The sequence below is a fragment of the Marmota flaviventris genome, chromosome 6, assembly GCF_047511675.1.
Source record: "Marmota flaviventris isolate mMarFla1 chromosome 6, mMarFla1.hap1, whole genome shotgun sequence".
NCBI lineage: Eukaryota > Metazoa > Chordata > Mammalia > Rodentia > Sciuridae > Marmota > Marmota flaviventris.
The window spans coordinates 8,047,601-8,069,537 of record NC_092503.1 but is presented as its reverse complement, the minus strand read 5'-3'; the positions used below and the strand labels follow the sequence as shown (position 1 = coordinate 8,069,537).

At 46.4% G+C, this 21,937-nt stretch overlaps 1 protein-coding gene and 1 non-coding gene across 2 annotated transcripts; one reads left to right on the top strand and one right to left on the bottom strand.

Moving 5' to 3' along the window:
• Positions 1 to 335: 335 nt before the first annotated feature.
• On the bottom strand, positions 336 to 1,844 carry LOC114095977 (sperm motility kinase 2B-like). The gene has a single exon (XM_027939408.2). The coding sequence runs from the start codon at positions 1,842 to 1,844 to the stop codon at positions 336 to 338; it is 1,509 nt and encodes a 502-aa protein (XP_027795209.2).
• Positions 1,845 to 5,825: 3,981 nt separating this feature from the next.
• Trnav-cac (transfer RNA valine (anticodon CAC)) lies at positions 5,826 to 5,898 on the top strand. Its single transcript has one exon. It is a non-coding gene; the product is annotated as a tRNA-Val (tRNA).
• The last annotated feature ends 16,039 nt before the right edge of the window (positions 5,899 to 21,937 follow it).

Below are 21,937 nucleotides of genomic sequence, written 5' to 3'. Positions count from 1 at the left end.
TATCTACACTAAAGAAGGAGGCACAGAGGTCCAGGCCTTGGAGAGGACAGCTGGTGGGCCCCTGTGCTCAGCCTGAGGTCCCACCTTTCTTTTCATCAGCCTACATTTTAATCTTTGGAACAAAATGTTAGGATCCAATTTGAAACCAATTTATTAAGAAACATCTGAAAAGAATCATGGGAAAGGACAGAGGGGCAGGGCGAAGTGTCCCAGCAGGTGAAGTGTCCCAGGAAGAACAATCTCTGAGGTCTTCTGCAGGTGGGGGCAGAGGAGAGATGGCTGTCCGCTGGCGCTGTCTGTCTGTCTGGCTCTCCACTTCCTTGGAGGCAGGCTGTCTATGGGTGTGGCACGTTGCTTCTCTGTGACATTGGAACCACTTTATTGCTGACACGTGGCACGCAGCAGCAGCACAGGGCTCGGACACAGGCAGCGATCCTGCTCCTCACCTGTTTCCAGCCATTGGTGTGGCCAGGGCCTTGCCTCGGGGCTGTGTCCAGGGAGGAGGAGCTGCTGTGTGCCCTGGACCACCAGACGAGGACCCTGGAGGGCTCGGGCCTGGGGAAGCCAGAGTCAGACTGGGAGCAGCTGCGGAGAGTGGGGGCCCCTGCAGGCGGGCAGCGCAGAGGAATGGCAGGCAGGCTGCCACCCCTGATGTCCCTGTGCCCTGGTTGTTGGGCGTCCTCGGGCAGCGGATACTCAGAGGGCAAGGGGAAGGTGCGCAGGGCAGGCTGGCTGGCGCTCCTCTGTGGGAGGACAGGGACATTGGAGAGATTCTCGGGGCGCTGGCGAGGCCTAAGCCACTGAGGCACAGGCTGCCCCTGGAAGGCGCTCCCTACCCCCTGGCCTTGCTGGTGCTTCAGGATGAGGTACGTCGCCATCACCACATCGAACTTCCTCTTGGCCAGAGACACCCAGGTTTGGTAGGGATCAAAACCCAGGTCGAACAGCATGGTCAGGATGGCGGGGTCTGGGCGTGTGGGGAGGGCCTGGCTGGAAGGATGGGGTGCACACGGCTCACCCTGCCGCAGCCAGGGGTGCTGCAGGATCTGCTTCACTGTGGGTCGCTTCTTGGGGTTCAGGACCAGGATCTGGCGGATGAGCCTTCGTGCTTTGAGGGGAACAGAACTGGGCACCTGGAACCTGGCCAGAAGGATCCTCATCAGCATCTCCTGAGGGGTGTCCCCCCTGAATGGGTGGCTCCCCGTCAACATAAAATAGAGAATGACGCCCAGGCTCCAGATGTCCACTGGGGGGCCCTCATACTCTTGCTTCAGGACAATTTCTGGGGCGATGTAGGCCAGAGTACCCCATAAGTCATTCAGCTTCTGCCCGGACGTGAACCTGGCGCTGAAGCCGAAGTCGATGAGTTTCACGTGTCCTCTGGCATCCAGCACGATGTTCGCTGGCTTCAGGTCCCTGTGCACGATGCCCTTGTCGTGGCAGTGGCCCAGGGCACACACAATCTGCCTGAAGAGTCTGCAGGCCTCCTCCTGCTGCATGCCACCAGGGGGGATGTGCTCAAGTAGCTGTCCCCCACCTGCGTACTCCATCACCATGTACAGGTTTTTCCTGGTCCTCATCACCTGAAAGAGCTGGATCACGTTGGGGTGCTCCAGGCTCCTCAACATTAGAGGTTCGGAGAGGTCCGAGATGTCCTGCGTCACCGTCTTCAGGACTTTCACTGCCACCTCTGCCCCCGTGAGGCGATGGCGGGCCAGGTAGACCTGACCAAACTCGCCATGCCCAATGGCCCTCAGGACCTCATACTGGTCCAGGAAGCCTGGCTCCTGGCAGGAGCCCGGCCCCCACAACGCTACTCTAGACTGACTACTCTTGCTAACCATGGACACCCTGAGCAGGAACACCCACTAAGGATGCTAACTGGAAAAAAAAATAACAAACCAAAACAACAAATCAAAAACCAAAACCAGACAAAACAAAAAACCCAAATCAAAAAAACAATATCCACAGACCACAACCACCAACCACCAACCACCAAACGCACTAACTATCTGGGAGTCCGACAGGTCACCACCAAGAGCTTCCTGTACTTGTGGACAAAACCCAGCCCCAGCCACCCCCTTATATACCGGCTGTTTGAGATTCCTCACAATGGCTCCTTGTGAGGTCAGAGCTAGAAATGGCCCAGTCATGGCTGGCCATAGCCCCAGTGGTCCTCTCCCTCTGGGGCCTCCAGAACTTTTTCCATTTTCAGAATAAGAATAGAAAAGGACTCCAGATGTTTTTTGCTCCAGTGGGGTGTGGAGACTGATGTTTGCTTGTTTAGAAGTTAACGTTTGTACACTAGCTCAATGGACTTGTCATTTCATGTTTCCAAATTTCTACTGACTTTGGGCTTTGGAAGACCTTGTCCTATCTGCACTCAAGGTATTCAATTCCTTTCTCTTGAAAGAGTTGCCATCAAAAGTGTGGTAACCCCTCATCCACTTTCTGATACTACAGCTTTGTTCCTGAAGGAAGAGTCAGGGGCCTCCAGTGGTCATCTGGAGTCTGTTTCTCTATTTTATGTTGACAGAGAGCTGCCCATTCAGGGGACCACCTCTCAGGTGATGATGATGGGGATCACTCTCAGAAGGTGCCATGTAGAGCAGCCTTTATACCTATGGAGTTAAGAGGGAGGAAGATGTGGTCATCATTTCCCCATAAGATGCTCATCAGATTTCTCCTTAGAAGCTCTGGAAGGCAAGCCACTTGTCCCTTGTATTTCTGTACTAACCTGAGTAATTTTTACCTTTGAAAAATGTTGCACTTTCTAAATAACAGTAACAAATATAATTGAAAACTCCTAAGTACTTAATGCCAATATGTGGAATTCCGCTAAAATGCCCAAAGGAAATAAGATGTGCACAAAAGAAAAGAAGTTAAAAATGGCTCTGTGGTCCAGGGGCTTCGAGCAAACCTCCGAGCTCTATATTTGCTCAGCTCTTCCAGGACGGCAGTGGGTCCATGTGACCCCACGTCTTTGGTGCTGTATTGGCAGCTCTTGGCCAGGATCCCTGCGCACTTCCCCTTCCCCTTGGTCACACTCCACCCCAAGTCCATTTGCTACATTGTTGCCAGCTGTCCTGATACAGTAACAGCTTTCAGGAACCGTCCTCACCAGGTCAGGCACAGGGCTACTAGGACACAGGGATCTCTGGAACATAAATGGGTCCTCCAATGCCTGACCAGCATGCACATGGGCAGTGCAGGAGAAACAAGTTGTGGAATGTGTAGAATCAGACTCCATAGGAAGTCCTTCCAACATCAGGCATGAAAAGTACAAGCAGAGGGTTTGTTCCTCATCAATGCCTATTGGAAGTTCAAGTTCTTTTTTTAACTGGGAATACATTCCATAATACAGTCCTTAGAACTACAAATATGTTATACAGCTTTGCACTTCTCTGATGGGAAACATGCAAAATAGGATTTCTTAGAATGTCTGTGTTTGCAGGCCACAAATTTGGAACAGTCCTACAGAAAGTCAGCCTGTGTCTAACAGTCCCTGCCTGAGAGGAGCTGGGCAGAGGCGTCCTCATTCTCCATAACATCCCGAGACCTGACGCAGCATCGCCAGATACAGGTGGTCATGTAAAGGAGACTTTTCTAACCTCTCAGCAAGCAGGACAGCAAACCATTTGTGCCCAAGGGAAGACTTAAGTGTCTTTTGATTTTCTCTATAGAAAATATCATAATTTTTTTTTTGCCATGTGAAAAGGAAATCAGATTTATGACCAAGAAGTGGGAAAAAAGATATTATGTAGTCAGACAGTTAATTAATAAAAATAGTGCAATATTTTTCTAGACCTTAAGACAATTTATATTCAACAGCTTTTTTTTAAAGTGTATAGCATACTGTGGCTTCTTTTTTCCTTTCAAATTAATATTTTCACTTTTATATCTAATTTTATATTAAAAATTTAATGCTCTTTCCTTAAAGTGGAAAAACCTCTCCCAACGTGTACAAGCTGCAGGCCCCCTAAAAACAGATCCATCCTGACCCTTGAAAGAAGAGAATGGTATTTAAGAGAAAAATGAAAAACATACTGTCAGTCAGGTTTTCATTGCTGTGACCAAAACACCTGACAAGAAGAACGTAGAGGAGGAAAATGTATCTGGGCTCATGGTTTCAGAGATTTAGTCCCCAGGGGGCTGGCTCCATTACCCCGGGACCAAGTGAGGCCTCGTCGATTGATTCTTCCTAGATACCGTGGTGGAAGAGCATGATGGAGGAGCTCTGCTCTAGCAGCCAGGAAGCAGAGAAAGAGGAAGGGCAAGGGCTTCAGGGCAGATGCGACCCTCAGGGAATGTCCCCTACAACCACCTTTTCCAGCCAGGTCCCACCTTCCTACAGTTACACCCAGTGAGTCCTTTCAAACCAGGATGAGCTGATGAGGTCGCAGCTCTCATAATCCAATCATTTTATCTTGGGATATTCCTGCCTTAACACAGGAGCTTTGGGGGGACATCTTATATCCAACCATGACAGATTTTCTGGCCAGCGAAAGAGAAAAAAGCAATAAGATTAAAAAAAAATCCTAACAAAAAAATAACTCTGTGTTCTTTTTCCCACCCGGAGGATGAAATTGTCCTGAGCTACTGATAACAGTTCCTTTGCATTATCTGGTGACTGTCCATGTCAAGCATACAGTGTCCTTTCCAGACCTGGCCCAATCAATGAAGGATATCTCAGATCCACCCAATATCATGCATTCATTCATTCATTAATTCAAAAAGAAATAAGATAGGTTTCCTGAACAAGGTCAAATGTCAAAACTTTCCTTCCACCCCACCCATCTCCACTCTGGTCTTTATTTGAACTTGGTCATGTCTTGTTAATTCTACCTTGTGGCTGTGATGCCAGCTACCAGCCCTCTGCTTCCGTCTTGGCTACTCTCTAAACTCCCTTCTGGGATTGGGGACCCTGTGTTGAGTCTGCCTTCATCCTTTCTTGCCACCCAGAGCCAAGAGGTCAGAGCCATGCACAGGTCTCTGCACCTGCCAGGATCTTCTGGGCTTCTGCCTCCTCTCCCATCTTCTGCATGTCCTGGCTCCTGCTCATCGTGAAGGTGCTCCAAAAGTCTCATTGCTGCAGCACTTTCCCTCCTTTGTGCCCAGTCTCTCCCCATTCTTCCTGTTCTGTTTGATGCTCATGTGCATTCTTGGTTCCAAAGTCTGCAGCCCTATCCCTTCTTTGTACCAGGCCAGCTCCAAGATCCAGGCCAAAGCTGGCTCCAGACAAAGGCATCTGGACAAGCTGAGAGAGCCCCCAAGGCTGCCTGTGCAAGAACTTGCAGAGGATCACTTAATCTCCAGGCCTCGTTGATGATTCTGGCCTGGGAACATTTGTGTGGGGCTCAGGCATGAGCAAGTGGATCCTTTTATCTTTCTTTACTTTCAGGCAATTTTTCTTGTCATTGTTTTTGGTCTTTCAGAATGAGGTGGTATAAATGGCTGGTGTATTAATGAAAACCTTCCAGAGAGTTTATATTAAACAATCTTAATTCAGACATTTTGATATACAGAAAATTAAGCAAAAAACTATGTTGATAACAAAATGTGAGTCTTTCCTAAGCACAGACTCTTGGTCATTGCAGAAATATTTCCCAGGGTTTCCCAAGCATGAAGGTAAATAAGCAGAGCTCCTAACATCACGAAAATCGCTTAAAAAGCCATCAGACACTTTTCCTGGGAAATTACAATGAAAATCTGGTGAAGCATTAAAGTTAATATAACTCCAACTTTAAATGTTAAAATATCCAAATTATCCACCTTAACTGAATTCCAACCAAGTGAGAACATGTTAAGAAAGTAGGCTTCAGGGCTGGGGTATAGCTCAGTTGGTAGAGTGCTTGCCTCACAAGCACAAGGTCCTGGGTTCAATCCCCAGCACCACAAAGAAAAAAAAAAGAAAAGAAATAGGCTTCATCTTCATCAGATAAAGTTAGGCTGAGAAGCATGGAGCAGGACTTGGCAGCTTCCTAGATGATGAAGGACCCTGGACTTTCTCCACCCCTGTGGTGGTGACCTTCATCTGATTGCCACATTTGTGAATGATGCCTAAGGCCATGCCTACTTAAAGAACCAGGCCAAAGGACGTGGCCAAAATGGGTTGGCCTGCATTGTAGCCTGTGTCCCACCCTGGATTCTGTCCGAATCAGTGATCCCAACTAGCAGGCCCTGGGAGCATGGCTGTCCTCCAAAGTCTTTGACTTTTAAAGTTGTATAATGTTCCCTTAAATGTCATCATCTGCTCCTGTTAATAATCAATTCTGGATCAATAGTGCAGTAATTAAGTCCCTCTTAAACAGCTGCATTCCTTGTCCCATTCCCCCTTCTAGACCTATGAGGGCTTCCAGGTCCGGTTCTACTTGGAATATGACGTACCCAAACCCAGTCCTGAGCACGAGCGGAAACCTGAGTGTAGAGGGTTCCAGATGCAATGAAAGGAGTCAGTGGGAGTCAATGTGTTTGGATAAACTGACTCAAAGACAGGCCCAGGGTTCAACTAAGCCACCCACCCAGAAAGGCAGCTCGCAGGTGGGAGGCCAGGAGAAGGAGAGCAGGAGAGAGTGAGCGGTTCCCAGTAAAGGGTGAAAGACATTGTTTTGAGAGGTAAGAATTCACCCACTTCTCAAATAAGCCACTTTCTGTAGCCTCAGCAATCTGCGACCACAAGATAAATTGTGCTTTTTCTTAATAGCGTGTTTTTTACAGCAAAAATCCCCTGGTGTCCTCACTGCCAGTACCAGCCCTGTCCCACCCCATCAAGTCACCTTGAATATTTGTGTTTTCAAGACACCACTTGTTCCAGTCAGAATGGCAATTATCAAGAATATAAGTAACGATGAATGTTGTGGAGAATGTGGGAGGAAAGGCACACTCATCCATTGCTGGTGGGACTGCATATTGGTATAACCACTCTGGAAAGCAGGATGGAGATTCCTTAGAAAACCTGGAATGGAACCACTGTTTGACCCAGTTTTCCCACTCCTTGGCATACTTCCAAAGGACTGATGTCCTCTATGTGGCAGTTTCTAAAACTGAAGAAGTCAGACTGAGGAAATGTCGAGCATTCTATAGTAACACAACCCTATCAATGTTTATAGCAGCTCAAGTCACATTAGCTAAGCCATGGAACACCCTTCAACAGATGAATGGATTAAAAAAAAAATGTGGTACATATACACAATGGAATATTACTCAAGCATAAAGAAGAATGAAATCATGGCATTTGCTGGTAAATGGATAGAACTGGAGACTACCATTCTAAGTGAATAAGTCAATCCCCAAAACCAAAGGCCAAATGTTCTCTGTGATATGTGGATGCTAACACACAATAGAGAGGGGAGGGAAGAATAGAAGTTCATTGGATTAGACAAAGGGGAAGGGAGGGAAGATAGGAATAGGAAAGATAGTAGAATGAGTCAGACACGACTTTCCTATGTTCATATATGAATACACAATCCATGAAACTCCACATCATGTACAACCACAAGGATGGGAAGTTTCACTCCAGGTATGTATACTATGTCAAAATATGCTCTACTGTCGTGAATATCTAAAAAGAATTTAAAAATGAAAAAAAGAAAGAGGAAAAGCATAAAAAAAAGACACCACGTGTACTAGTCATCTGTCACCACGTATCACACACTAGAGTTTGAAACAAGACGTGTGTACTATTCCACGATTGCTGAGACTCAGGCTCCAAGCACAGCTTAGTCGCCTCCTCTGCTCCAAGGTCCAGTCAGTAAGCCTCAGAGGCCCATCTAGAGGCCCCACTGGGAAGGATTCCTGCACAGGCTCAGCTGTTTGCCTGCAGGGTATTGACCAGGGTCTACCCTCAGTTTCTTGCCAATGGGCCTCTCCAATATGACTTGCTGGGAACAAGCTGAGAAGGCAAGAGTTGGCTAGCCAGACAGAAGTGACAATCTCATACAGCCTGGTCACAGAGGTGACATTCCACCAGCTTTGCTCTATTGTCTTGGTGAGGAGCAAGTCTCTGGCCCATCCTCAAGGGGAGGTGATTCACGAGGGCATGAGCGCCAGGCTGGGACCATCATGGGCCATTTGAGAAGCTACCCATTATACTACATGGTCAGAATGAGTTTCTAAGTTTCCCTGGCTCCCTTGCCAGGGTCCCCACTGGCTCCCAGTGACTCCAAGGAAAATATGCCAGTGCCTCTAGCTCTCCGTGGCATGAGTGAGATAGGGTTCTGCAGAAACAGCACTTTCTCAGAGTGTTTTGTGTTCAGGGAAGGACAGCTCCTAGAGCAACCTACAGCTGCACTCTCAGGTCCAAGCAAAGGACCAGCCTGACCCCCGGGGGGTTGTGCTCCAGGGGGCTTCCTGCCTGGATCCCATCTCATATCCCCAGCAGCGCCCAGGTCCCACCCACCACCTGGCCTGTGGCAGTGCTCCAAGCTCAGTAGAGCTGGATTCTCCCTCCCCAGTGCAAAAATAGAGAGGTCTTCCCTTCCCAGACACCCTACCCCAGGGTTCACCCTCTCCCCAGGGACTGAGGTGGAGAACATCCATTCCTTTCCCCTACCCCAAACGTGAGACCTGCTCCATGGCCTGAACAAGACCACCACAGTCCATCAAACAAGCCAAAGCTAGAAAATAAAAAATAACCCATGCTCCATTCCCTCCGTCTTACTTCTTCAGTCTTAGAAAATACCACACAGAGGACATCAGTGGCCTGCCCAAGGTATGAGCCATGCTGGTCCAGTTTCTTCTTATATTTCTTCAAGAGAAGATAAGACAGATGCCCCTCGACCTCATCTTCAGCTTTCAAACTCCTGTGAGCAAGTGCTTGCTCATGAGCACCCTCCTCAGAATAAGAATTTTTAAGCAAAAGGCAGCCTAACTTGGAGAAGAACAATCCGGGTAAAATGTCCAGTTTACGTGTCTGACAACATTTCCACCTGAAGTGTACCCTGTGGGTCACTTCCTCAGGCCTGCGTAGGCAGTCCCTCCGGGACCACAGGGTGATTGGAAGACATTCTAATCTCCATTCATAAAGCACAAAACCTCCGTAGACCCCAAAATGTCTAACTTTCCAGGTTCACGAAAATGCAAAGTCCAGTTGCCAACAGGCACACAGTCCCCAGAGTGTCTGTGAGGGAGCTGCTAGGGAGGCCTGGTCTGATTATTCTCTTGGGATATGAGGTGCTGTGGATTTGTTTACTGTAGGGTGAAGCAGCCTTCAGCACACTTAGCTTACCCTCACGTCTCCCAAACTTCAAGTGGTTCTTCCCTCTGTATAGGACTCTAGTACATGTCAACTGGCCTTTGCCATTACCACCGTGACACGGAGGTGACAATTCATGGAAGGAGCAAGATGCACCTCTCCCTGTTGGCTATAGAGAATTAAATATCCTGAAGTAAGCACTCCAACCCTCACTTGGACACCTGTGAAGGAGACTGGGAGTCTCACAAGATGGATGCCCAGGTGACGGTCACCTAGCCCATGCCTGCCCCCATTTCCCATCATGCAGCACTTCAAAGGCAGAGGATGGATGCTGTGATCTGTGGCATGTGTCACTTTGCATAGGGACAGGACAATGAAGGAGCTGAGGGGGAGGCAGAGGGCTTCTTCCCCCTGGTCTGCACGGGCCTCCATCCTTCTTTGGAACAGCTTATGTGAAAAGTCTAGAGGGCAGAGGATCTCAGCGGCAAAGGGTGAAGGACGACTTCTTTGCCTCAGCTTGGTCTGTGGAAGATGAAAGGGTGCCAGAGGCAAGCACTGCCAAGTGCAGATTTAGGCACTTCAAAGAATTTTTATTTTTTCAATCAGAGGAGACATGAACTCCCAGATTCTAGACTCTCTATTTCAGTTCCAAATTGCCAAGTTGCTGATGATGCAGTCTCTCCTAGAGTTTGTTTGGAGAAAGCAGCAAATGCATGAAAAGGAAAAACTGTATTTTCCCCAAATGAGCTCCCTGCCTTTGCAGAGCATATGATTAACTGCAGCCATGGGACCAGAATCCTCTTACATTCCTGAAGGGTGACACTCTGTGACTCTTTGGTGTCAGGCCTGGCAAAATCCTGGACCGAGGACCAGCAGGGAGAATCAAAAATAATGGAGACTCTGGGGTGGTGCGTGGGAAGACAGGCTGGCCAGCATGTGGGGACTCTTGGCGAGCTTTGTGGCCCACATGACCCAGTGGAGGAGAACGGGGCTTGCTCTGGGCAGGCAGCCCTCCCCCCAGCCCACCCCATGTGCCCATGGTGGGGGCGTGCCCCAGGGCCAAAGCCATGTGAAGCTCTCCAGGGCTCCCACGGCTACCCATCCTGCACTGAACCAGCACTTCTGGCACTGAGACCTACCTTCCTTCCTTCCTTCCTTCCTTCCTTCCTTCCTTCCTTCCTTCCTTCCTTCCTTCATTAAACAAGCACCTACAGTGGCCAGTCAGAGTCCCCAGGGGACTATGGAGAGCAGATGTGTACACAATGCCATCCCACACTGTGGGTAGAGCCGGCCTAAAGTCCCCAGCTCTCGGGGTTGTTGGGGCAAGAAGGTTCTGCACAGAATTAGCATCTAAACCAGGTCTCAAGGGTGACTAGGAGTTTGCTGGTGGACGAGGCAAGAAGCCCTGCAGACAGAGTGAGGATCAACCACACCTCCCTGGCTTGTTCCTAAGTATGTTTTCATTGGAAATTCACCAGTGCTGTTAAGTTGCTGGATAGACATCTTGGAACACGAAAAAACATTCAGCAAGTAATTTTGCTGGGGACTGAGCAAATCAGTCAGAAAAAAAACTTCAGCAATAACAATGAACCTGTCCACAGGGTACCTTCAGTTTAGTAAAGATCATCCCCAAAACATGGCACGTGGGCAGGGTGTGGATGGCTTTAGGAAGACATTGGGGTACAGGGCACCCCAGAGCCTCCCCGGGAGCCAGCAGAGGCCAGGCCGAAACTTCTCCTAAAGGAGAGACGTAAGGCGGGCATCCACCAAGGGTTCAGGAGAACTGGACCAGTCCTGAGTGGGATGGGGCACAGCAGAGCCAAGTACTACATGGGTGGTGGGTGGGGACTGTGGAAGTTGAGGGTGGGCAGGAAGGAGGGTGTGATGGGGAAAGAGATCAGGAAGAAGTGATCAAGGCAGCGTTAGGGGGCAGCCAGGCCAGGGGCAGGACACACACTTCATGCAGAAGGCGGCAAAGTTCCAGGGAAGGGTCTAAGTTGGAGAGTGACAACATCCACTTTAAAAAATGTCTTACTCTCATGTTTGAATATGAGGGCACGGTCATCATCACAGGAAACTCAGAGAATATGGAAAGCACTACAAAGAAAGTTAAAATGGATAGGATTTAAGAAAAATTGGAAATCACAGTGGCACTGTCTGGAGAGCATTGTAAGCACGTCCCACTGTGAGCACGGTCCGGTCATTTTCCTTCCAGTCATTTGGAGACCCTGCAGCTGGGGAGGAAGGTGCAGGATGAGAGGAGCAAGACCAAGACTAGGAGAGGCTGTCCTGCAAGTCCAGGGCAAAGGAAAGAGAGGTAGAACCAGGTGGGGCACAAACAGCTCCTCCATGAGGCCACCAAGCAGTCCTGGGTTGGCTCAATGTGGGAAACCAACCTTACATGTGACTGGGCACACTCCCTGGCTGGGTGCTGAGGCACACAGTCGCAGAAATGTGGCACTCTTCTTGGGTGCGAGGGTTGGTGTCTCGTGCATGGTGTGTCTTCCTACAGCCCCATGGGTGAAGCTACGCTCACCTGTTCCTTTGTAATATAACCCCTTGCCGTGTTTAGGATACAATCTTCCATGGAAGTGCCTTGTGTGTGTCCCCTTCTTTTACTGTGCCCTTGGGTGTGGCCTACCCAGGTGTCAGTCAACCTGCTGACAGTGGACATCATGAAGATACTCATCCCCCTGAAACTTGACCCCTTGCCTCATTTGAATAGCTTCTCCTCAATAAAAGGGGTCAGCGTGTGTGCTCTCTCTCTCTCTTTCTGAGGACCCTTAAGGTCAGAGGAGCTGTCACAGCAACCCCAAAGAAAAAGTTTGCTATTTGAGGTCTGTAACGAATCTAGCACTTCCATGGGGAAACCTGAGCGCATGGCGGAGGTGCCTGTGGCAGACTGTATTTTTCAAAGGTGGTAGAATCAGTATATTTCCTGACCCACACACTCTCACATTGTGACTCTCCTCATCTCTAAATAGTCTCTGTTTGAGGAAGGGCAGACCCTCATAACTGACTTGGCCAATGGAACATTCTGGGAGAGAGGCAGCCAAGTCTGGGTCATGGAAGGTGCAGGGCTCTGCCTGGCTCTTTCTTCCTTGGGATGGTCACTGTGTTTGAGGAAGCCCAGGCCAAATGGAGAGGTCACACATGGGTTCCATCTGCAACCCCAGGAGTCATAGGCAGAGACAAGCCATCCCTGCTGTGCCCTATCTGGATTCCTGACCTGAAGAAAGTGTGAGAAGTGAGGGATGATTGTCATTCAAGCCACTGTGTTTGGGGGCCATTTGTTATAGAGTAAGAGAGGACCAATCCACAGACTTCCTGAGATCACCCTGGTTTTTATTCAATGTAAGAAACACAGAGCATGGATTGGCCATCTGGTTAGAGGAAAGATCTAGCAGGTTTCCACTGCAGCTGTGCCTGAATACCAAGCACATTTTTTACTTGGGGTTACTAGAGATGGGGGGTAAAGGAGATGCCACTAGTTGGCATCACTGGGCCTGTGCAAGCTTCTACGCAACTTACTAATGCTGCAAATATCCTTAGCAGCCTTCACTTCCTTCAAAGCTCTTTGAGTTAAATATGCTGCTACTGAAAGAATACGACATATTCTTGCATCTGTAATATTATAGGTATCTGATACACATAGGGCAGGAGATCGGATGGGATGGGTCCTCTTCTACTCATTAGGGATACTAATAATCGTCTAAATCCTAGAAATGGGGCCAGTTCCTTCTTTAGAAAGTTAAATCATTGGGAGAGACTGGCTGTTAAAAGAAAAGCAATCGTGTTTGGGAGCCAACATTATCACCATTGCTGATGTTTTGTTAATGTCAGACATCCAGAATAAAACAAGAGGGCCACGTAAGACTACACAACAGCAGCCAAGAATCCCAGAGAAAAAAAATGGTTTCAAAACAGCCTGTTCTGCAGGTGCCTGCCATCCCCATCCCAGGCTGGTTAAGCCGCTCTGGGGCTCGGGGCACAGTGCAGAGCCGTCTGAGTGCTGACCAGTGTTTGTAAATCAGTGACCTCCCCGCGTTGACATGGCACGTGAGGGGCTTGGAAGACCACTCCGCTGGGGCTTCCTGGGAAAGCAGTAAGGCTTTCCCAAAGGTCTCAACTTGGAAGATGTAAGCGTTAAGATATAAGATCTTTGGGGTTGAGATACAAGTGGCTTTGAGGAGGGAGAGAAAGAGTGGGGCAGAAATCAAATCAAATCATGACCATAACCTGTGCATCCTGTTTTTCTTCCTGTTCTCTACCAACAGGAGAGATGTACAAGAAATACGCCCACGATCATGGGACCCATAACAAAACTTGATGATTGAGATGCATGTGGCTGTGAAGTGCCTATGTCCCTCCTATGTCCCAAAGGTTATAAAAATGTAAATGCAAAGCACAGAGGAGGGGCAAGGACAGACACCAGAGTCCCAGTTTCTTGAGTTACATCTTCAAGTGCAATGCAGGCGAGAAGAGGGCACGATGTGAGGAGTAAGGTTGGAGGGGTTACATTTGAGAAATATGGCAGGACTCAGCCTCACTAGACATTTAGCTAGACTTGAACATGATAGATACCTAGATAGCCTTACTTTCCCCATTTAAAATAATTCCTCTTCTGACTTCCTAGGGATTTGGGAGTTAGAGATATTAAGTGACATCAGTTATTCAGGAGGTAAGTCTGAAATTCTCTGTGGACCTCATTATTATTTTAGATGTTTTTGTTGTATTTTAATGCAAAAGCCTGGAACTGCCTGCATAATTCTTAGAGTCCAGCACAAAATGAAGATGGGAAATTTCATGTACAAACACTGTTAAGAATTTACAGGCATGTGACAGCAAGGCCCTTCTGAGCATGAGGCCCTGGGTAGTTGAGCAGGTCACACATTCATGAAGGGGGTCCCACATAAGCCAAAGCCAGAAAAGGATGGGCACACACAGCTGATTGCATTAGAGTAGGGGCTGTCTGGAGAAAGTCACACAGAAGCCCCAAAGGGCAGGCGGACATGCTGTTGGACTCACTCTTGTACCGGAGCTTTGCAGAATATGTTAGGGAGTAAGAAAACAGAACAGAAACCTTGCTTCACGCATAGTGTCATTCCCATGATCATTGTCAAGGTGCACAAAGGCATGTACAAAACAGTTAATGTTCTTGAATCTTTTGGTGGGACAGGACCTAATGAATTAATTCCATGTGACTGTGAAAGTTATCAGAATCAAACTGGAGTCACTTGTGTCCAACCCTAATGAAAACATTTGTGAAAAAATACACAAATGAGGCTGGGAGGACCCGAAGGAGGAGTCTCATGTGTGTGCACAAGAATGGTCACCAAAGACTCCCCCCCAAAGCACAACCTTGCACAAAGTCCACCATGACCTTGGCCAGGCCGCTTCTGTAAAAGTATCTTTCAGCATCTGTCTGTCCCACCTTGGACTGACACTACCCTTGTTATTGATCCTTGTGGCCAAGGATTATTACTTCAAATCAACTTATGTGATCCTCACTTTGCCTTAAAGAAGCCTCAACTTCATTGAATATGCTCATGGTTCACTGTGCTGTGCTGTTCCCAGGGCAATGGAATTTCTTGGTACACTTATTAATCTCTGAGAAGCTGTGTTTGATACTTAGGTTGGCGTAATACATATCAACCACGTATGCAAATAATCATGATGTGGTGCCTGGGTAGCCATTTGAACTCAGGTGTGCTTTGGATTTTTTATTTTTTTCCCCAAACACCTGATTATTTGATTAAATTGATTTCATTCTTTCAAAGATTTTGTATGTTCAGTCTTAAAAACCTAGTGGGAAATTAGGTTTTGGCTGTAGCCTTTCTCTTTGTCTCTACCTGCCTCGGTGACTGCCCCTTTTTCTTCTCTCCTTCCTCCTTTCTTCTTCCTTCCCTGCACAGATCTGAGCTGCGTAACACCACTAAACTCTGGGTTCTAGCTACATCATTTGACGTCTGAGCACCACATCTGAACTGATCTAACTGGAGCACACGGGATGCTGTCTCTGTTTTTACAGAGACGACCCAACAGCCTTACATACCAGTCTGACCTTAGCCAGAGTGCATGTAAGATGAACATGAAGGTATGCATGAATACGTAAGTCTGCCTTGTGAGTGGCTCAATCCTGGTGATGGGGACTCAAAGGATACTGCACACTATGAGTTTCCTGCTGGAAAGTCAGTGTTTTACCAACGAGGCAGACTCGTGATTTCATGATGAATTAAAGCTGCTTTGGCGGGTTAGACAATTCTTTGGGAGAGGTAGATGTGCAGAAGTACTAACCCCCATCACGTAGGCAGGATTTGGGTTCCAGGGCAGGATTGCATTGCTGCCCTGTGTGACCCTCCATGGCCCCTTAAGAGCTGCCAAGCCACAGTCCTGCTTCTGGCCTCTCTTGTCCCTGAGAGGCAGAAAATAGCCCCTCCTCCCCAGACAACACCAGCTAACCTCGCCAGGCTGCTCCACGTGAGGACTTGACAAAAAATACAGGGTGCTCAGTTACAGGTGAATTTCACAAAAACAACAAATACATGATTTTAGTATAGGTATCTCAAATATGGTATGGCCTTACTTTAACTAAAAAAAAAAATATTGGTACTTAATCTAAAATTCCCATGTAACTGGGCACCTTCTTTTATTTATTTTATTTTTTTCTTGCTCCACCAGCATCAGGAGGATGGATTCAGCAGAAAGGGCTTGTGGATATTATCTAGGCTTTCTGTGTTTCTAGTCTCATCTCTCTAGCAAACCTACCCTAAAGCTAAGGGACATCACAGGTCAGTGGTTCCCACCGGAGTCACTGAAGCAGGGACACGGACTGTCAGCAATGAAAGTGGCAGTACTGTGGCGGAGGTTGTGGCCTGAGGACCCTGGAGAGACCGTAGGAGGCCCCACGGGAGCAGGGACCGCAGGGTGGGCTGGAGTCGGCCACCCTGTGCACTGCCCCTCCCTGCCCTGGGCTGGAGGAGGCTGAAGCAACGGCAGACATGTCCTGGTGGTCCTTTTTCCTGGGTGTTTTTGTTTCTGCTTTGGCAAAAACACACAAAGCTCAGGGCTTCTCCCAAGCCAGGGCTGGGATGGGACTAAACCCCAGGCAGGGATCCCTGCAGAAGCATTACTCCTGTGGGCACAGCAGGAAGTTGGAGACACTATCCTTTTCCTACTAGCAGATGACCGTGGCTGGGGCAGAAAAGACGATGAAACGTGGAGCACACTAATTTTTCCACCTAGTAAAGGAGAGATTTAACTCACTGACTAATCTGATTTAAGAAACAAAAAGTGTGTGCTCTATGTCAGGTATCGTTCTATGTGCTTTGCAAGGATCATTCAACCCTCTAACAAACTGAGATTGTTGAATTTGTACTGCATGGTCATTTATCCCGTTTTATAGAAGGAACTGATACACAGAGAGGTTAAGCAGCTTGCCCACAGTTACACAGCTAGGAGGTGACTGCAGCAGGACTCATCCCAAGTGCTTTTGAACTGTTCTCTCACACTTCCAGGAGGGCTTGTGCCAGGGCTGTAGCATGCATCCAGTCTTTTGTGCATAGTGATGATGATGATGATGATGATGATGATGATGATGATGAAGATGATAAAACCAAGATCACAAAGATGCATTTCCAGGCATATAGGTCTGTGCCGGCTCTGGAGAGGTGACAGCTACATGACAGGGGGCTGACACACTGCAGGCACTCAGAAGTCAGATTGTTGCTTTTACGCCAGTGAGCTGTTACGGTGGGCACCAGGCTCCATGCAAGCTGCTGAGATAATGCAGAAGCCCTGGCCTCTGCCACAGAAGCCGATGCTATCAACGACACCTTCCTCCCAGAGAAGACTGGGATTAAGAGCAGTGCCACTTGCCATAGTGAAACAACTGACTCCGGAGTCCCTGAGGTGTTCAGAGACCACCAATGACCAGCCCTCATTTCTAGCCTCCCTCCAAGCTGAGTGCCTGTCTGTGTGTCTGTATTTCCTAAGACAAGCTGGGTAGTTATAACCTATACCCAAAGTATACTACCAATGTCGACCGAATTAAGTTGAATAAATCATAGCATTGTATATGCCTGGAATTTTTGAAAAGTGTTATTATTAAATATTGCTGAATTTCCCAATACTTTAATAGAACAGATTTATAGGATCAGTTTTAATAAGAGTTTGGGTCTATAAATTGGACCTTTTGCTGATATGTGTAAAATCAAAGAATCTCAGGGCTGGCCAGTACCTCTGAGTTCTGGCTCTGTAACCCGTCTGGAGCCTGAATTGTATCCTGTTCTTGCCAAGGTCTAAGAATCTGGTTAAGATCTCAGCAGTTCATGCAGCTATTGTTTACAATGCTCTCCACATCCGGCATTTATTATTTATGCTATGAACATCAGTTTTATATCCTACACTCTCTTTTATCCAGAAAGCTGTGAATGTATAGTGATTCTAGATTATAAAGTTTGTTACATTTTCTTGAAATACATATCTCTTCTAGCAGATGTTTCTCATTTAAAACAAAAAAAAATTTAGCTGTCAATGGACCTTTATTTTATTTATTTGTATGCGGTGCTGAGAATCAAACCCTGTGCCACACAAATTCTAGGCAAGTGCTCCGCCACTGAGCAGAACCACAGCCCAATGTTTCTCATTTTTAAAAAGTCTTTTCAAAGTAAACTTTCAATATCCTTGACTTTCTCCATTCTTTTTCTATTCTTCGTTTTACTAATTTCCACCCCAATCTTCATGATTTTCTTCCTTCTGCTTGTATTAGGTTTAGTGTGCTGTTCTTTTCCAAGTGTCTTCACGTGGAAGGATAGATTATTGATTTGAGGTCTTTCTTCTTTACTATCGTTGGCATTCACAGCTATACATTTTCCTCTAGGCACGGCATTAGCTGCATCTCAGATTTTGGTGTTGTGTCTTCATTTTCATTCATCTGAAAACATTTTCTGTTTTCCCTTATGATTTCTTGACCCATCAATTATTTACAGAATGTTGTTTATTGACATATACTTGTGGATTGGCCAAAATTCTTTCTCTTATTGATCCTCTATTTCATTCTGTTATGGTCAGAACATATTTTGCATTAGTCCAATGTTTTAGGGTTGAAAGGACCATTTTATGGTCTCTCATATGCTCAGTCCTCAAGAAGGTTTCCTGTGCATTTGAAAAAACTGCACATTCTGCTGTGGTCGAACAGTTTTCTATAGATCACTGTCGGTTATTGTTGGTTTATAATGTTGTTTGGTAAAGTCTTCTATTTCCTTGTCTGTCTGAATTATGAATTATGAATTGTTTATTTCTGGACTTTTTAATTTAATATTTTCAGACAAGGGTTGACTACAGATAACAGATCATGGATAAGGGGATGTTATGGTTTAGATATGAAGAATCCCCCAAAAGCTCATGTGTGAGAAAATGCAAGAAAGTTTAGAAGTAAACGATTGGGTAAGAGCCTTAACTGAATCAATGCATTTATCTCCTAATAGGGATTAACTGAGTGGTGACTATGGGCAGGTGGGGTGTGGCTGGAGGAGGTGGGTCCCTGGTGGCAAGTCTTTGGGGTGTATATTTTGTCCCTAGTGAGCAGAGCGCTTGCGCATGCTTTCTCTCTCCCTCTCCCTCTCTCTCTCTCTCTCTCTCTCTCTCTTTCCTGAATGCTGTGCTCTGAGCTGCTTTCTTCCTCCACACCCTTCCACCATGATGTTCTGCTTCTTCTCCAGCCCAATGCAACAGAGTTGGCCATCTAGAAACTTCTGAAATCATGAGCACCAAACAAACTTTTCCTCCTCTAAAAATTTTCTTGTCAGGTCTTTTGATCACAGCAGCGACAGAGCTGACCAAAACAGGGGTATTTGTTGTACATTTGTAATTGCTACATCCTCCAGAATGAATTGACTGTCTTATCATTACAAAATGTTTCCATCTCCAGTAAATTCTGTTGGTTTTAAAGTCACGTTAATGAAACCACTGGTTTTCTTCTGGTCACTCTTTGCATGGAATATCTTTTTCCATTCTTTTACTATGGACCCATTTGTATCTTTTAGATACAGTAGACAGCATGTGTTGGCTCTTGTGTCTCGTTCAGTTGAACATCTCTGCCTCTTGACTGAATTGTTATCCAATTGAAATCTTTTAATTGATATCAAATATAATTGATATCAATATATTTACATCTGGCACTTTTTGTTTTCTGTCTCATGTCCTTTTTTCCCCCTTTATTGCTTCATTACTGCTTTCATTTGCATTAAATGTTTTAATATCTCAGTCCCTGAGTGATCTCTCACTATTTTTGTACTCGTTTTCTCAGTGGTTGCTCTGGATCTCACCAGTGACATCGTGGCCTGTCCCCCTCCTGAGCCTTCTTGTCACTGCTCTTGTTTGCTTGTTCACTTATTTTGTGATTTGGATAGATAATTATAGAGATGTTATTACTCTCACAGTGTGAATCCTCTGCTGCTGCTTCTTAGAGGGTGCAGACTTAGGAATGTGCAGGGTCAAGTTTCCCTTAGCAGGGATTTCTTTGACTATCTCTTTCCCTGCTCACACCCAGCTGTTGGGCTCCGCTGATTGCTTCCTGACTGCTCACTTGTTTTCAACAGCACTCTAGGGCATCAATTGCTCCACAAAATGATTCAATAAAATTTGGATCCCTTTGCAGGGGTAGTTTTGAGGTTAGTGTTTGAGGTTTGTTGTGCCCCCAGGAAGGCTCTTCTTAGCTGTCTCTTTCCCTGGTCTTTCTCATAACCTAGCTGCTCCACTGTTTAGCTTGGATCTCTAAGAACCCTCCTCTTAATTGCTTTTCACTGAATCCTGCATTGCTTATGAGGGTATCTTTGGATTTGAACTTTTCCATAGTCCATTTCAAATAAGATCTTAGGAAGGCTGGCCTTTCCTGCCCAGAGAGACCTTTGAGCCTTGGCTGCTCAGCTAGGGATGGGGACAGTGCGTGCTCCTCCACGGGACCCTCTGTTTGAGAGCAGGGTGCCAGGTAGGGTGGTAGCTCTGGTTTTCCCTGTTTTTTCTCTGCCAGCCTGGGGCCTCTGCCTATGAACAAGCTGGAGTGAGGGTTTGCCGCATTCCGGCTGCAGCAAAATAACCGGGGGGTGACGAACAACTTGTGTACGTTGATACAGCAGGAGTGGGAGCCGTTTATTGTAGGACAGGAGCGGTATTTATACATTCCACACAGCTTATCTAATTAACATAAACTAGATACATCAGTCAACCAATGAGGAATCTCCACACTTAATGGCTTGCTGGCTCCACCTCACAAACCACTCCCTCTGGCATTTTGCCAGGCACCATCCAGACTTGTTTACAGACTCTAACATTTCTCTGGCAAAATGCCAGGAGCCATCCTGACTTGTTTACAGACTCTAACAAGGGTTAACGTGGTCCCAGTATTCTCAGTGCGCCATGACTGGGGCATTGGTGGAGAAGGAACTGAGCCTTTGCTACATAAGCTGCAGAGGAAGAGAGGGGCTAGCAGCCTGCTCTTCCCAGGAAGATACCACAGCCTACAACTGAGATCAGGACCCTGTTTGTTGGCTGCAGATTCCTGAAATGGAGTGTTCTGTCACACTGAGCTCAGAGGAAAGTAGTGGGTCACGATTTAAATGCCACCGACTCTTAATTGTATTATAGATTTTTGGTAGATATTCTTAAGTTTTCTGCATTTGCTCTTTGCCCTTAGAACAATGTTCAAAGACTTTGATAGTTTGGTGTTTTCACTAATTGTCTTTCTTAGCAGAGGAGCAGACCCATATGGCACCTCACATTGTCATTTTGGAAGTGAAACGTTCACAGTTCTATTGTTCATTACTTTGTTACGTATGCTTCATGTACACAAACATCCACTTTTTCAATGGTTGAAAGGGCCTGAGGAGGGGACAGATTACTTGATACTCACAATATTTCTGAACACACATGGGATGGGTGTCTTGAGTTTGGTGTTTGTTTATACACTATTACCTGCATCCGACAGGACTGGAGGTGGTTTACAAGTTGTATACACTGTAGCAAGAAAGGCAAAAATTGAGGAAAGCAAGTGAAGAGAAAGTAAGAATTGCTTAGAGGTATTTCCCACAATGGTGATCCATTTGTTAAGTGTTTGCACTCGGGGGACTGCTCACCATTGTAACCAAATGCAAATGAGATTTTTCAATGTGCCTTGTTTCTGTGGAGGAACAAGCTGAAGACTTGTTCCATGACTGGAACACACAACCTAACTTAGCATCTAGATTCTTTGGGCTGCACTTAGTCCATGAGATCAGCTACTCATTAGCAGTTCTACAAGCCATTTGGTTTCATTGTCTTATGTCAATATTAATCTGCAGACTTATGAAATAACTACTTACATTGTTTCTCAGGTTTATCCCAAATGTATCATCACATTGTCTTTTAAGAATAAATAACTGAAGCTGAAATCTATATGGCTAATCTATTTGAATTCATTCGAATTCTTGTTCAAGACTCAAAAAATATGCAGATATTTGGTACATGGATTACTAAACTCCCCTTCCGTCTTTTATTATTGGTCCATTGCATAAATCCAATGTTCTTTCCTCTTGTTTCAAATTCTGTTAAATGATAACTATTGCATCCCATCACAAACACCATTTACTGAAAGATCAGCCTTTGGGGAACGTAGAGTTTATTTTTCATGTCAAAAGTAAATTACAACAGAGTTGAAAGATTTCAAATGGCTTTTATTCATGATTCCAGAATCAGGCAGCCCTCAAA